This window comes from Uranotaenia lowii, chromosome 2 (assembly GCF_029784155.1).
Source record: "Uranotaenia lowii strain MFRU-FL chromosome 2, ASM2978415v1, whole genome shotgun sequence".
In the NCBI taxonomy this organism is placed as follows: Eukaryota; Metazoa; Arthropoda; class Insecta; order Diptera; family Culicidae; genus Uranotaenia; species Uranotaenia lowii.
In genome coordinates, this window is record NC_073692.1 from 369,832,010 (window position 1) to 369,847,807 (window position 15,798).

The 15,798-nt window shown below is 33.8% G+C and overlaps 1 protein-coding gene across 2 annotated transcripts in view; it reads left to right on the top strand.

Moving 5' to 3' along the window:
• The window catches only part of LOC129745137 (ornithine aminotransferase, mitochondrial), a 28,069-nt gene extending 13,533 nt beyond the window's left edge, over positions 1–14,536 (top strand). The window contains exons 1-3 of one of the 2 annotated variants that reach the window (XM_055738041.1): positions 3,536–3,675; positions 13,029–13,362; positions 13,420–14,536. In XM_055738041.1, the coding sequence (XP_055594016.1) occupies positions 13,037–13,362; positions 13,420–14,407 (1,314 nt within the window). In that variant the 5' untranslated portion in view covers positions 3,536–3,675; positions 13,029–13,036 and the 3' untranslated portion in view covers positions 14,408–14,536. Of the gene's footprint in view, positions 1–3,535; positions 3,676–13,028; positions 13,363–13,419 lie in introns of those variants that run through there. The other variant, XM_055738040.1, reaches the window with a different exon arrangement.
• Positions 14,537–15,798: the final 1,262 nt, after the last annotated feature.

The following is a 15,798-nucleotide window of genomic DNA, read 5'->3' on the forward strand; positions in this document are numbered from 1 at the left end:
TTTTTCATTTCATGAACCAATTATCAAATGGGATTATACATATTAAATAAACACAATGTGTTTGTTCATAATTCATATTTTATTTTACAAAATGTTTTTTTTTTCACTATTCACTAGCACCGGAAGAAGGAAAACCAGACTAAAATCGTCACTGGAATTGATGACTATCCAGTGCATACAATTAATTTGAGGAACAACCGAAATCATGCCTTGTCGAAAACTTCTCTGGCGATGGGCAGCATATAGGAACCGCGCGTTTCAGCAGCACAAACTTGAGGCCACCTGGTGCTATCGGAAGCTATCGTTTTCAGTAGGCCGTGAATGGCTAATGCCACGATTGTTCCAGATAGCCATCCACTTCCTCCGGTTTCCTAATGGTATTTCTACCATCTGAAAATTCGCTGGGTGATGCAAATGATATTCTAGTCGTTCTAGAATACGATTTCTGAATCGACACTCGATGAACTAACGTGTTCTGGAAAGCTGTAAAATAGAATGAATTTAGAATAATAGAATCATACTAAATTAAACGCTTTTTACCATATTTTGTTTTCGGTACAACTGTTTTTTTTTGGTTACAAAATGCGGACGAAAAGGGAAATTTTTTTGGGGTGATAAGTTCGAGCTCCGAACTTTAACTTTGGTGTATTGACAACACCCCAAAATGAAGAAAGACAGCTGAACTTAATTTTGGCGTCCTGGCAAAGTCATTTTTGGGTTGTTTTGATTCTGAGTGTATAAGAAAAATTCGATAAAATCTTGAATTCCATTTGTAAATATCAGTACAGATATAAACAAAACAAATACCATGACAAGAAATTGACAGACATTTTTGACATGTCGCTTAGAATTCCCATATAGGTTCTTTAAAACACCTTCAAGTACCTTAATGGTGCGCTTTAGAATGTTAAGCGAACGTTATCGACCTTCTTGAAAAACATTTTTGACATGTCGCTTAGAATTCCCATATAGGTTCTTTAAAACACCTTCAAGTATCTTAATGGTGCGCTTTAGAATGTTACGCGAACATTATCGACCTTCTTGAAAGAAGTTCCATTAAAAGCGCTTAGAAGTTCCGTTATCGATAGTTTAACCTTTCAAAGGGCGATGGAAGTTCCTGAGTAACTTTTACGCGACAAGAGTCACCTGAAGTTCCCGTAATACATTTTTTCAGCCAAATGTGAACTTCGGAGTTCGGAGTTAAGTAAAAACGCGACTTTTGGTTGCTTGGGTCTCTACTAGCTATAAGTAAACTTCGGATATATTTCTACAGCTTTTGTATTCCAACTTAACTGTAACTGTAACTGCAACTGTCATAACTTCAACTTTCAACACTTGGAATCAATAGAACAGAAACCCTATAATCATTCGAGTAAATGCAAATCCGAAAAGTGACCGTCAAAAATTGCGATGTTCCTGAGCACGGCTTGCTGCGAACTGAACTCTCGTTTGTGGCGATTTCTTGCTTATCCAGGATCGTATTAAAAAAATAACAATTCTAGAGTTTTTTTTCTATTTACTCGTATGAGCTAGTGGACATGTTTTGAGATAATCGATGTTAAAATTTTGAACCACATTTTCAATTCTCGTTTTTTCAATGCTGCTCCGATTTGTCTGAAAATATGAATGTCACAGTAAAAGTGAACGTAGAACATGCTGATGTACTCGTTGGCGCAAACGTCCTTATGCTCAATCAATGAATTGGAATCCAAAAACTGATTTCATTGGCTTGAATATCAAGTAACCTATTCGTATTTGATTGAATAAATACTTTTAACAGTGGCACTTTCAAACTGACGCGCTGGAATTACTTTTATAGCTAGCCTGGATTATTCATTTGTTCAAGTGATCATTGGGAATCAACCTGGACATTCCTGGGCACAACCTGATGCGCCACTGGTCGTTTCAGGTATGAGAAAAAGCATCGATTACTTCCAACGATTTTGGCTGCTTCTGTAATGACAAAAAAAACTGACTATTCATACATTGAAAAGTAAAGCTTATTATACTCACCCGATGCTAATTTGCAGCGTCTTACCATGATGTTATTGATCCTATATCATTCCTGCAGACAGTTTTCTTTTCTTTCCCGTTACTCGTTACATTTAAAGGCACTTGCCGAAGCACTTTTCGCGACTACGCAAAACGTTATAAAACCATCTCCTCGAACTGTTTACTTTGTGGTGCTTTGCAACCATTTGCATCACGGCAATACACGGCAGCGCTAAACGACGTAAAAACCAAGATGCACTCAAAAACTAGAAAGTCATCATGCGACCTAAATTCAAATCAATTTGGTAAAGTTGTTATTTGATCAAATAAAACCAAACTCTTAGCGAACATAGAATACATTTTTCTCAACCATTTGCAGTCAATATCTCAGATTGGGGTACATTGGTTCATACGACCTAATCAAAACAAACTCTAGAATTGGTTTTTATGAAAATTAGAAAAATTTAAACTTTTTATAGATTCAGACAATTTTAACAAATTTTATCATTTAAATAATTTCATTGCCTTAACATCACAAAGCTTAATTGTAAAGGTAATTTATTCTAGTTTCTAAATGATTGAAAATTAAGTGAATTGGTTCTACCAGGTTGTCTGTGGTTGGTCCCGAATAGAGAAAGTCCCAAAAAATAAATTTTATTTTGAAATTTCTTATAAATTTCTGACAGCTTCGCTGTGTTTCAGTGCTTCTTTGATTTTTTATCCTTTCCGACGATGTATAAATAAATATGTAGGGGTCCAATGAACATTTTGACTTCTATCCCGGATTAATCGGTAGATAAAAATCTAGTTTTGAGTAAAAACATCCATTTTTGTCTTTGCTTCACTGTATCTCATTTCTCAATGAACCGATTTTCTAAACTCAAATTGTTTTTTTTTTCGTTAGTTTGGTTAACATTTTCATAGAACATACTTGGTCTCTAAAAAAAATAGGAAACCTGGATCATTCTGATAATTCCAATCATTTCAAAAGATTTTCTTCCTCTATATTTCAAACTGTTTTTTTTTTTTTAATAAATTCGACAGTTTCGACCACTATCATTATTAAAAATATAATATGGTTTGCCAAATTGGTAATATTTTGATAGTACCATAAATTTTCATAAGTTCAATATGTTTTTGAAAATCAATAATTATGACAGTTTTTCATGATTTAGATTTTTTTTAATTTATGCAATTTTGATTATTTTAACAATATACACTTGTTAAATTTTGGATTAGTATAAAAAAATAGTCGATTATCGATTATAAATCTTTTTCCATGCCTTTACAAATTTACACAACAGATTCTAATAAAAATTTACGTACATCAACATTCAAAAACATTTCATTTATGCAAAAAACCAGCTCAAAACCAAACATCATTATGATCTTAGGGGGCACGACGGTTGAAGGAAATTAAAATCAATTAAATCATCATCAGCATCTTCTGAATGGAAAGTAAACTAAACCTACCTATAGAGAATAGCAACCAAAATACATAAAAGATCTGTAGCGACTGATTTGCATCTCAGTCGTACATCACCAACAGATCCGATCGTGTTGAGGATCGATAGATTACAAAAAAAATTAAAATCATAAGTGAATTTCGTCTGATCGTCATCTCAAAGAAAATTTCAATCCTTCCCATTAACTATTCACACGATCGAGGAATCCAATCTACGGGTGAGTAAATTGTGCTGGTGATAAGCAGACATAATCAATGTTTAAAAGCCAAGCCAGTGATTAAAGCGAATCAATGAACGAACTGATGGTGGAAAGAAAGACTAAATAGCAACAAGCCAATTGAGGAGAGTGAATTGCAAAAGTTTAAAAATAGAGCTGGCAAAAATTTGTCCACGTTGCCCCCGATCCATCTGCGATGCTTTTTTCGAATTTTTCAAGACCACTTAGCCGGCCGGTTGTTGTTGTCGGTAGGCAGATAATGTGGAACTAAACGTGAACTGTTGATATGTTCGTTTGAGTTTGCTGGGGTTAAAACAGAAATTGCTGATGTCAACTGTTACCATTGTTTTTGTTGTTCGACTGTTTTACGCTGTTTTTGTTTATCAGTGTGTCTAGTGTTTTTTTTTTCATCTGTGTAAACGGAAGATCATCCAGTGGAAAATTCCATTCAGAGATTAAAAATTAAAGGACTAAATAGCGATGGGAAATAGTATTTGGGTCAAATGACTTTATTAAGGTTGCTTAATTTTATGCATGGAAGGATCCTGATTATAAATTTAGGAATTTTTCAGTCCGAATCTATTTTCCGATATGATTACTCAACTTAATCCTCATATCACTTTCAAATTTTGTTTCAAAATATACATTTCTCTTGTCCGTGATAGCCTAGCTCTTACTAGTCTTAGATCGCCTGTTTGCCCGGTTTTATCCGGGTTTGCCCAAATGTTTATTACAAAATTTTGTCTGGTCCGGCCTGGTTGCCCAGATTTAATTTGAAAAAGCTTGTTTATTGCCCGGATTTATTTACTTTATTTGCCAAATCAAACAAAAAAAAAAACAAATAGTCTTTATTTTTTCGTCCAAAGTGGCACTTTTTCAGAAAATTTTATAAAAATAATCCTGAATGGTTTTTTAAAAGCTTCAAATGCGATTTAAAGTCTACCGATAAGTTTTGTTGAAAAATAATATTTTTCAAGTTTTTTTTTTATTTTATTGAGTAATTCCTGGGTTTTGACCAAATTTGCCACCAAACCGTATTTTTGGTCAAGAATTTTGAAATCAAATGCCCGATTTTTTTTTGCAGGCATTTAACAGCAAGCTGTCATTCATCCCTAACATGCCCGGATTTGCCCGGCCAAGATACGTGCTGAAAAAGAATCTGGCAACCTTATACTAGTCATGTTATATCATTAAAATTAAGGAGTGTAGGTAATCGGAGCTGAAAAAAAATCGTTCAAAAGTGTTGAAATTATTTGATCTTAAAAATTTAAGATCCGAGAAAATAAAGGTAGAATTGATTTTTTTAACATTACTCAGAGTCACGTATACTTGGGTATGGAATCAAGCGAATTGCTTATGCAAAAATTATATTCTTTTTAACTTTTGTATTTTTAACTTACCCGACGGCACAAATTCAATTTATTGTTTGCCTCTAAAGAGAGAGAAATTGAAACCATTTTTGATAATGCAAAATTTTTCATCACCGGGTTTTATACGATTATAAGTTAAGACTCTCTGGAGCCACTTTTAGCCATTCCAACGGAATCGTTGAAGGGAGAATGATTTGAAAAACATTTTGACGAGAACTGTAAATTGGCCCAAGGGGGGTGGCCGAGCAGGTAATTTCCCCAGAAGCGGAGATTCTGGATTACATTTTTTTTAAATACTAATTTTAAAAAGGATGTAGATATCACCTACTTACTTGGTTTAGGTTTTCCCTTTCCGATAGCTTCAACAGCCGAGGTGACTTTGTTGCTGTTCAGTTGTTCCTGTTTTTTTTTCTAGGCTTTGATGTGCTGTTGTTGTTGGGGGGCATTCAAATTTGCTTATTCGATACTGTCCAAAGTGCTTATCGCTTACCGGAGTCAAACGCGAAAGCCCTTACGGGTGCGGAAAAATTTTGTATCTGCTGTTTATGGACTGTCGATTTTCTTATAAAAATTTACGCATTCATACTACAACAAGCCTAAGAAAAAATAATCTAAACGATTTTTGCCATCCACTTAGACTTTATGCGAAAATCATGAGTAAGTTAGATTGAATCAATAATGTTACAACAAGATGAAGAATCGATGGGATGCTCAAAAGTTTACGTGAGACATCCCGTTGGATTTATTTCTAAATTATTTTGCGAGTATATCTTATTCAATTATTACTTTGTTATGAGAATTTTGGTTCATGTTTTTTTTCGTTTAGATAAAAGTAATTTTTTTTAAACACATTTTCAATATGAATACATAGCAAGCATTGTGTGATAGCTTTACGATGAAGTTTATTGATTACATAGCTGAAAATAATAATTATAGAACATATATTTTCAAAGCTTTAGTATATCTATACTCAATCTTATACTATTATCAATCTGCATACTTTATTTGACAGAAGTATAAGTCGAAAGAAAAAGACTGTGGAGTAGGGTAAGTGAGCCTAATTTCGCTATATTTTATCAAAAGTTATTAGATTTGATATGTATTAGTAGGCCAAATCTTTAATTCTTAGATACACAATTTTTTGGTTTGTAACCGTCGTTCCAAAGTCCTTAGGTATTTTTTTCCATTTTGTTTTAATTGTTGTTTCGAACTGTTGTTTTTCTATTTGTTAATTTAGTTAGGATTAGGCAAATTTTAGATAAATGTTTAGAAGATAGGATTTAACAAATACAATAATTGTTAGTTTTAAGTTGGGCGTGTGGCATCTTCGTCAACAAGTCTGCAACCAAGACTGGTTGCAAGGTCGAATGCATGTAGGTTGCATGCAAGGTGCAATAACTCGCCTAAAAGATTTTTGAAAGGAGAAGGTGGAGGAGAGGAGTGAAGTATCGCGCCAAAAAGGGTCTTTGACTCGGGGCTTTTTTTTTTCTTCCGGCGTTCGTGCGAGTCAGGTGTGTTCCCCAACAGCCAAGAAATTTGGAAAACCCGTGTGTTTTGTTCTTGTGCCATCCCGTTTTGTGTTGAGGAATCCCGTCGTACGATTCGGCCTAGATTACCTGACGGTAGTCTACGTCTTACCGTAAAAGATTTCGGCCTCTGGTTCAGGTAAGAACTATAATCGTAAAGGAGGCCTATCTCTCGGGACTTCGAGAGATTCTCGAAGTTTCTAATTCCCAAGGAGAGCCCTTCTCAGCGCGGCCAATACGGTCTTGCCGTGGTCCGCTGATTACGTCAATGAAGGAAGACGCCGTATCCATCCCGTTCCACCATTTTGGCAAATTGATCAGGACACCAGTTGCCGTTCCTGATCCGCCATCAACAATCCGCTATTGTTGAACCCAACACCCCGGTAAAGGTAATCTGTGAGCGCTCACCAACGAAGTCATCGAGCATCCGGTACGTACCGCAACGGTCATCGACCACCGTCCAACCCACACCTTACACAAACACACCACACAGTAGCGTGCTTAATAAAGCGTCAAATTTAAAAACCAAAGTTTAGTTAGTAGTTTTTCTCGTTTTTTTTAATAAAAGTCATTTTCTCGTCAAAAGTTTTAATTTGTTAATTGTTTTTGATTGTAGAAAACCCACAGTTTGTTCCCTTAGTTTTTGTCCGCGTTCCCCTCCGATTACCCAGCCGTAGGCCGACCCTGAGATAACTCAAAGGGTCTTCTGCGACTGAGCTAGAATTATCCGGGAGTTGCTGGCCAATAGTTTCAGGTTACTAAATTCCAATTTTTTTCTGAACTCTGTTATGGGTTGGAATAATCATTTCAAACTTTAATTTACGAAAAATAACATGTTTTGACATCAAACTTCCCTTTTGATAAATTTTATAACGTTTTTGGAATATTAACAGGGAAAATAGGACTTTTAAAATCCTACACAATATTCCTTTACGCTAGTTTTGAAGAAAGTAGTGGATGTTGAGCTTATTAAAATTCAAACTTTACCTTTTCTTTAGAAAATTCATTGTAATGGATACAAATAAGTACAGTAAAGCAGAGCATCATGCAACAGCATGGTTAAATGCAACATTTGTGTACCACAACACTTTTTTTTAAATATAATTTAATAAAATTATCATTTAATGATAACAAAACGGTGATGCCATAGTTTCTCACATCGTGAGATAGTTTTTTAAAGTTTTTGATTGTTATAGAAAATTAAAACATCGATTTTTTTTTTACATTTTTAGATGCCTTAAAAAACTTTACATAGTATGACGGATTGACTTAATGATATCACCTACAAACTTTATAATGCTTTTGTTATCCTATTGATATAGAATACTGTTGGTGTCAAATGTTTTATGGACAATCATTTATTTTTTTTAAATAAATATTTTTTTTTTAATTCCATAACCAGTCTGGGCTAAAATGCATCAACATGCTATTCAATAATTCACAGTTTAAACCTTGTGTCCATATGCTGGAATATGATTTTAATTTTTTTTTGTAGTATTTTTTACCCCTAAATGTATACAGCGCCTTTATGCTTTCTCTTTGAAAAAAAATCATTGTCAGAAAAAATATAAAATTTAGTTAGAACAAATTCAAAAATAACTGCAGATCGTGCTTTATGCGTAACGAAATTACACATATATCAAAAACTATAACTTTTCAAACTTTTTCATTTGATTAATTTAAAACAAAGGTTGTTGCAATTAACCTCATTTTCTTAGTAGGATGAAAATAGCATAGTTTGTAAATTTAAAAAATAAGCAATTAATTTTCTGACAACGTCAATTTAATGTCCCATTAACCTTAAAACATTTTATGTACAAGCGGTATGATTATCTGTAGACATTAGGTTTTTAGAAGCCATTGAAGTTGAAATTGTTGCATGGTGCCCCAGGTGACGGTATACAACGTATTTTATTAATATTTTTTTTTTTTTTGAATTTTTTCTTTCGAGTCTGTTCTTGTTGAGAAGTTCTCTGTTACTTGATGGTTTCCTTTTCTTTCACATAGGGCTCGTTCTTTACAAACTGGCAAAAAAATGTTTTCAACGTTTTTAGCATTAAAATACACTCAAGTTAAAAAAAAATCAAATATGTTTTATTAACTTAAAACAGTTTATTTTAACAAATCATTGAAAATTAAGCCCATTCACAATTTGTTTCAACAACATTACGTCAATCTAATTTATTTCAAATACATTCTATGACTTTGATATACTTTGGAAAACTTTGACTATGTCCATAATAAAGAACACATTGAAAATAGTGTTCTTACATACTTATTACTAAAATCATGATAAAAAAAAACAATCCGACGACAATTTCAAAAAAATCGGTTGACAAATTCAGCTTTTATCTTCCATTTCTTAAAAGGTGTTTTTTAAGAAATATGATAACAATTCCATTCAATTTAGACATACTTTGAAACAATCCGGATTTTTTCGACGTGTTTCGATCACCGTTTGATTATATTTTGGGATTTTTTTTTGTTGATATTGTTCGGTGAAATAAATGACTAGGTGCTTTGTTCTTTACGTTTCGATTTACTTTTACTTTTCAATCATCTTCAGATACTAATTTCTATTCCCCTATCTATCCGCATGGGGCCACAGAAATAGACAGTCTATTTCTGTGGCCCCATGCGGATAGATAGGGGAATAGAAATTAGTATCTGAAGATGATTGAAAAGTAAAAGTAAATCGAAACGTAAAGAACAAAGCACCTAGTCATTTATTTCACCGAACAATATCAACAAAAAAAATCCCAAAATCCGGATTTTACGAAGAATCCTTTGAGTTAGAAAAATAATTTGTTTGTAAAATGAAAGTTCACATGATCCATTACAATTTAATTTTTTTTTTATAATTGTGATAAATGAAAAATATATCGTCAAAATCGAAGGGTGTGTTAACATTAGGCACACATGCCAAATTAGGAACACCCACCCTACTTTTTTTTTAATCTTTTTTGATCTGCCTGTTTTAAAAGCTGCTGAATCAGCGGGAAATTTCCTTTTGAGAATTTATAAATTGGCACGAAAAACATTAGCAGGCTCGGGCAGGGCCGTAGGAAGAACTGGCTCATGGGGGGGGGGGGGGGGGGGTTTTGATGACAACTTTTTTCCCATAACATTTTTACTTGAACAATGTACACACAAGTGAAAAAATGTATATGTACTAAGTAAAAAGTATTCAAGTAAAAGTTGTTTTGCATTCAAAGTAACTTATTTTATAAATAAGTCCTAGGAGATGTCAATTTTTTTATGAAGCTTTAAAAAATATGGGGATTTATGATATAGTTCAGTTGGTAAATCAGTTGCCTGAGTTTGAGCCCAAGAGTAAACATCGAACATAGTTGTTCCAGATAGTTTTTCAATAATTGGTCCACCAACTGCATCGTTGAGAAACGTCGAGAGTTGAACAATGATGTGGAAACGACTATGATCGAAACATAAAAAAAGGATTTGGAACCCTTTATTTAGAAAAAAAAATCTTTTTTACTCACTGACATTAGGAAGCTATTTCTTTTGAACCAGAAGCATAACTATTTTAGGCATGGGTAAAAATGTATCAAACATTCAGAAATAAAAGTAAAGTAAAAAATAAGGTTTACTGTTCAAATAAGGTTTATTCTCTACTCTTGTAAACCGTATAATGTTTAAGATTTTAGATAGAACGTTGGATTTTGAAGAATCTGCAATATATGTAAAAAATGTTAAATAAAAATTCCAGCTTAAGTTTTACTTGAAGATAAAAAACAAGTTAAAAAATTATCATTTATTATTTTATATTTCATAATTTCAATCCTGTGATTAATGTTTTCAAAATTTTAATCTAGATTATTCAAAAAACAAATTCTTCGAAATGAATCAAGATCTTATTTTTCTTATGTGATTTTCACCAGGTTTTTGTTTATCAACTGACTTTGATTGAATTCAAAAATTTTATTGTGAATCAAGAATCAAAGTTATGAAACTGCAATCTCGTTCAATTAGAATCCTTAGTTTAATTATATTATTGATATTTTAAAATTGAATATAAAACTTAAATTTGACCTAAACCCGAATACAAAGCTTGAATTTTAGTTCCAAGTCTTAATTCTGCATTTTGAACTCAAATTCAGAACCTTGATCTAAATTCCAGATATTTTATTTGATTCTGAATTTATGGTTTCCAATATGATTTTTGATGATTCAAACCGGAAATCAAGAACATTAAACTGGGTACTTATTAGATATTTAGATAGTATCTGGGATGGGCAAATCCGGGCAATTTTTTCCTAAAACCTTGTGAAATTAGGGCATATTGTTATAAAATTTCCCCATAATCCGGCCAAAAAACACGTGGCAATTTGTTTTTATTTAATCGAAACATATCAACCTATTCAGAATCAGATTTAAGGTTGCCAAAAAATCATTTATGTTTATTTTGACAAAATTGGTTTAAAAACACTATTTGGAAGCAAAATACAAAATACTAATAACTCAACTGAAATTTTCTTTGATTCTGCAAATAGAGTGAGAAAATCTGGTCCAAATCCGGACAATCTGGTGAGCTTAGTTTAACTTCATTGGGATTCAAAATTTGAGACTCAATTACTATCAACAAGTGAGAAATTTTTTGAAAAACTGTTGTGAAATTGTGGTCTTGAAATGAGGTTTCGAGGTTTTGGAGTCGAGATTGTTGCACTATTGCTACTCTTGAATGATTTCAGTTGTTCATCAAATTTGATTAGAAATTTAAAATTTTATTTTTAGCAAATAAAAATTTCACTTGGTATTTTTGGACCTTCATGGGGGGGGGGGGGGGGGGGTAATTTCATAGAAATGCTCAGAAAACATATTTCTTGTTTGAGTTTATTTACAAAAGTTAGAGCCAAAATAGTATTATTTTCGACACATCCTAACATTTCAACTTTTAAATACACAATAACTCACTTACAAATCGTCATAAGTATGGGTGCTTTAGGCAATGTTGCCTCGAAAAATGTAGGCTACAATTTTGAACAAGCCAATTTGGCTCTATCTGTTCACCGAAAAAGGTTTTTATGTATAAATCATGCAAAAATGACACGCCATAATATTTGATTAAAGCATATCAGAGCGCATGGTTTGATGAGCATTTTCTCTGGAGACACAGTTTGTCTATCTCTTATGTAAATTCGTTATTAATTTTGTCACGATAAAGTTGCGTCCTGAACCACTGTGCATTGTATGGGAAGAAAATATTCGATCAAATCCAACAAGGCAACTTCTGAACAAATTTTATATTTTTCCATGTAAAACTTCAAACCAAATTTTACCCGAATATCATTTTATAAATCTGAAAAAATTACACGTTGGTTTTCACCAAAATGGAAATTTTCAAAATACACGAGTTAAAATGATGGAAATCTTTAAAAAGGCATTCAAACTTAATCCTCTATGACTACTTTTCATTTTATTTGAAATTTATATATATATTTTTATAATTTAAAAAAATATTATGTTTTGGCTTTAAATTACTCGCTAGAATAAAAAATCAGGATGATGAGTAAACGATATCGTTAACTCTAGTTTTGTAGAGTTGTCATTTCAAATGTCAAAAATTTAGCAATTTTGAAAAAATAAATGTGTCATGTAAAAAACCCTATTCTGGCACAAACTAAAAATTAACGATTTAAATTAATTTATCAACATTGTTTAAGACCTCAAAGCGTTAAGATGCTTTAAAAAATTAAAAAAAAATAAAAAAAATTCTCTCCTTTTTCAGTCAACTGATGAATCTCCTAAACTAAAGACAAAGACAAAGATTGGATTCGACGATCTCTAATTAATCAAAACCACGTCAGAAATTTGTGGCACCTCAGGTAAAAGTGAATTATGTAGACAAGTTTTGAATTCAGGACAAATTATCTTTCTTACGACATAAGCACCAAAAATACTCATGGCTGTTTTTTTTATCAATTACTAATTGGAAAATTAGGTTTCCAGTTCAAGTTTCTTGGCAACGCTTCAAGCTGTTCAAATGACAGCTTAAGTTTAAAAAATATTCAGATGTCATTTTATTGACCTTTTATAGTTTCTAAAGTTTTGCCAGTCTCTGGAGCCACCTTTCAGAAAAATCAATGAAATTTCATCTCCCTTCTTCTTTTTCAAATAAGACTTTCACAAAAACGCGAACAGAGAAAACTTGACAAACAAAACATTTTGTTTACTGTGCACTAAAAATTTTATCAATTTTCAACACTATTACCGTCTGTGAGGTGTAGGTAGGAAGAATAAAAGTACCTACTTTTTTTTAGTTGGACAAGTTAACAGAATACACAAAACGTTATGGACAACAAAAATGAAACATAAGGTATAGCTTTCAAAATATGTCTGAGCTATTCTTCTCTGAACTACATATACATTTCGGAAAATATTTGAACTACCCAACCATTGACCTTTGTGAAGTCTGATACATTTTTTTCAACCGTTCCAGCCAAAAATATGTCCACCACTGTGACGGTCGCGAAAACGGACCTCTACAATGGCACTGCTGCTGCTGGGGACTCGCATGATAAAGTGATTCAGAAGGGCACCCCGGGACCCTCCTCGCAGGCCGTATTCGATCGGGAGGACAAATTCGGAGCCCACAACTACCACCCGCTGCCGGTGGCACTGGCCCGCGGTGAAGGCGTCTACGTGTGGGACGTCGAAGGCAAGCGGTACTACGATTTCCTTAGCGCGTATTCGGCCGTGAATCAGGGCCACTGCCACCCGAAGATTGTCCGGGCCCTGACCGAGCAGGCCCAGGTGCTGGCTCTGACCTCGAGGTACATTTAATCAAAAACGCAAAATTTTGAACTTTTCATAACAATTGATCTTTTTAGGGCTTTCTACTCAAACGTATTGGGAGAGTACGAGGAGTTCATCACCAAATTGTTCGGTTTCGATAAAGTTCTTCCGATGAACACTGGAGTCGAAGGAGGTGAAACGGCCTGTAAGCTGGCTCGCAAGTGGGCCTACAAGGTTAAGAAGGTCCCGAACAACAAGGCCAAGATTGTATTTGCGGAAGGTAACTTCTGGGGTCGAACCCTGGCCGCGGTATCCTCTTCAAATGATCCCAGCAGCTTCGAAGGTTTTGGACCGTTTATGCCAGGCTTCGAGCTGGTCCCGTACAACGACACAGCTGCTCTAGAAAAAGCTCTACAGGACCCCAACGTGTGCGCCTTCATGGTTGAACCGATCCAGGGTGAAGCTGGAGTGGTCGTTCCGGATGAGGGATACCTAAAGAAGGTCCGCGAACTGTGCACCAAGTACAATGTACTATTCATAGCCGATGAAGTCCAAACTGGTCTAGCAAGAACCGGTCGAATGTTGGCCGTGGATCACGAACAAGTTAAACCCGATATCCTCATTCTGGGTAAGGCTCTTTCCGGCGGACTGTATCCGGTATCAGCCGTTCTCGCTAACGACGACGTAATGCTCTGTATCAAACCCGGTGAGCACGGATCTACTTACGGTGGAAATCCTCTAGGCTGCAAAGTGGCTATGGCTGCCCTTCAGGTGCTGGCTGATGAAAAGTTAGCAGAGAACGCTGAACGCATGGGTCGTAAATTGAGAGAATCCCTATCCGAACTACCGAAGGATGTGGTCAGTATTGTTCGTGGAAAAGGTCTGCTCAATGCCATCGTCATCAATGCCAAATACGACGCATGGGAGGTTTGTTTGAGGCTGAAGGAAAACGGTCTGATTGCCAAACCCACGCATGGAGATATCATTCGGTTTGCACCCCCGCTGACCATCAACGAGGAACAGATTGAGGAGTGTTCGAAGATCATTAAGTCTACCATCATGTCGTTTGCCAACGGACAGTAGAAGCGGTTATCAGTTTTTTTTTTGAAGTTTATTGTATATGTGCATTTATGTTCTTTTTCATTTGTGAGCGGTATTTTTAGAACAGTTTATTATATTATATGTTGAATAAAGTTTTTATACAAAACAAAATTGCTTATAGCTTGTTCTAAGGAAACTTCCACCCTGAAAATAAGATATTTTTTTCAAATTAGCAAACTGAATGTCAGTTTTATCTCATTCTTTATACCTTTGGCAATTTTCAAAAGAAGAAATTCGGCCTCTATGGGACTTATTAAGCAAGCAGTAGCGGTACTAAATCCTTCATAGTAGAATTTAGAGTAGTTGATAAGCTTTTAGGAACAGGTATATAAGTTAAAGCAGGCGCGGTCCTAGAGCTCGACTTTTAAGCTCATTTAAAAATCTTTAAAAATATTTAAAGAAATTTATCAATCAGTAAAGGTAAAAGTAAAATATTACTTTAACTTTTTCACATCAGCACAAGGTAACCACAAAGCAATTTGATTATTTTATTTTTCCGTTTGAAAAAGCAAATATTTGGGATATTTCTAGACCTTATAAATTGCCTTGAATTTTGAATTTATTTTAAAATTTTGATATTCTTTTTGGTATTCGGTTATGACTTTCTGAATAGTGTTTCGGAAATATCAGGTTGTTTTATATGAATTCTGCAATTCATTTCTTATTGTGAATTACCGTCGAAGAATTTAAATTTAATTCTGTAATAAAGTAATGAAATTTGAAGAACTCTGGAGCCTTTGGGAACTCTAGTTTTATTGATTTTCTTTGGAATTCCAAGCTTCGATTCTAGATTTATAACTTTTTTTTATCTGAAACAAATTAAATGAAATTTTAAACCTTTTTTCGAATCGAAACAAATTAGCAAAAAAATGTATGAATAAAGTTATTTTTTTCAATTTTTTTAAGGACACATTATTCCCAATTTTTTGAATTTTTTAAGACATAACTCAGAGGATCATCATTTTTGTGCCTAAGCTTCAAAAACTGAATTTGGAAGAACTGTTTTGATGATAGGGCATGTGGAAATTTTAAAATTGGTCAGTTTTTGGTTAATTCGATCTTTGTTAACTGATAAACTAATAACCTACATGAAAACTAAAAGCTTATATCAAATAAATTTACTATCCATCATTAATTTAAGTATTAATCTTTTCGAGTTAATTTTTTTGCGGAGATACATCGTCAAAAAAAAAAATTTTATAATTTGAATAGATATCCCGAGCAGACTTTGATGCCTGAATCGATAGCAAAACATGATCAAATTGAGGCATCTGTACCAAAATGATAGCATTATTTGGTATTTGTTTTCAGGCAATAACAAAACAAGGCATCATTAAGGTATCGAAATCGGCTATTTGAAAAGCAAAGTGAAA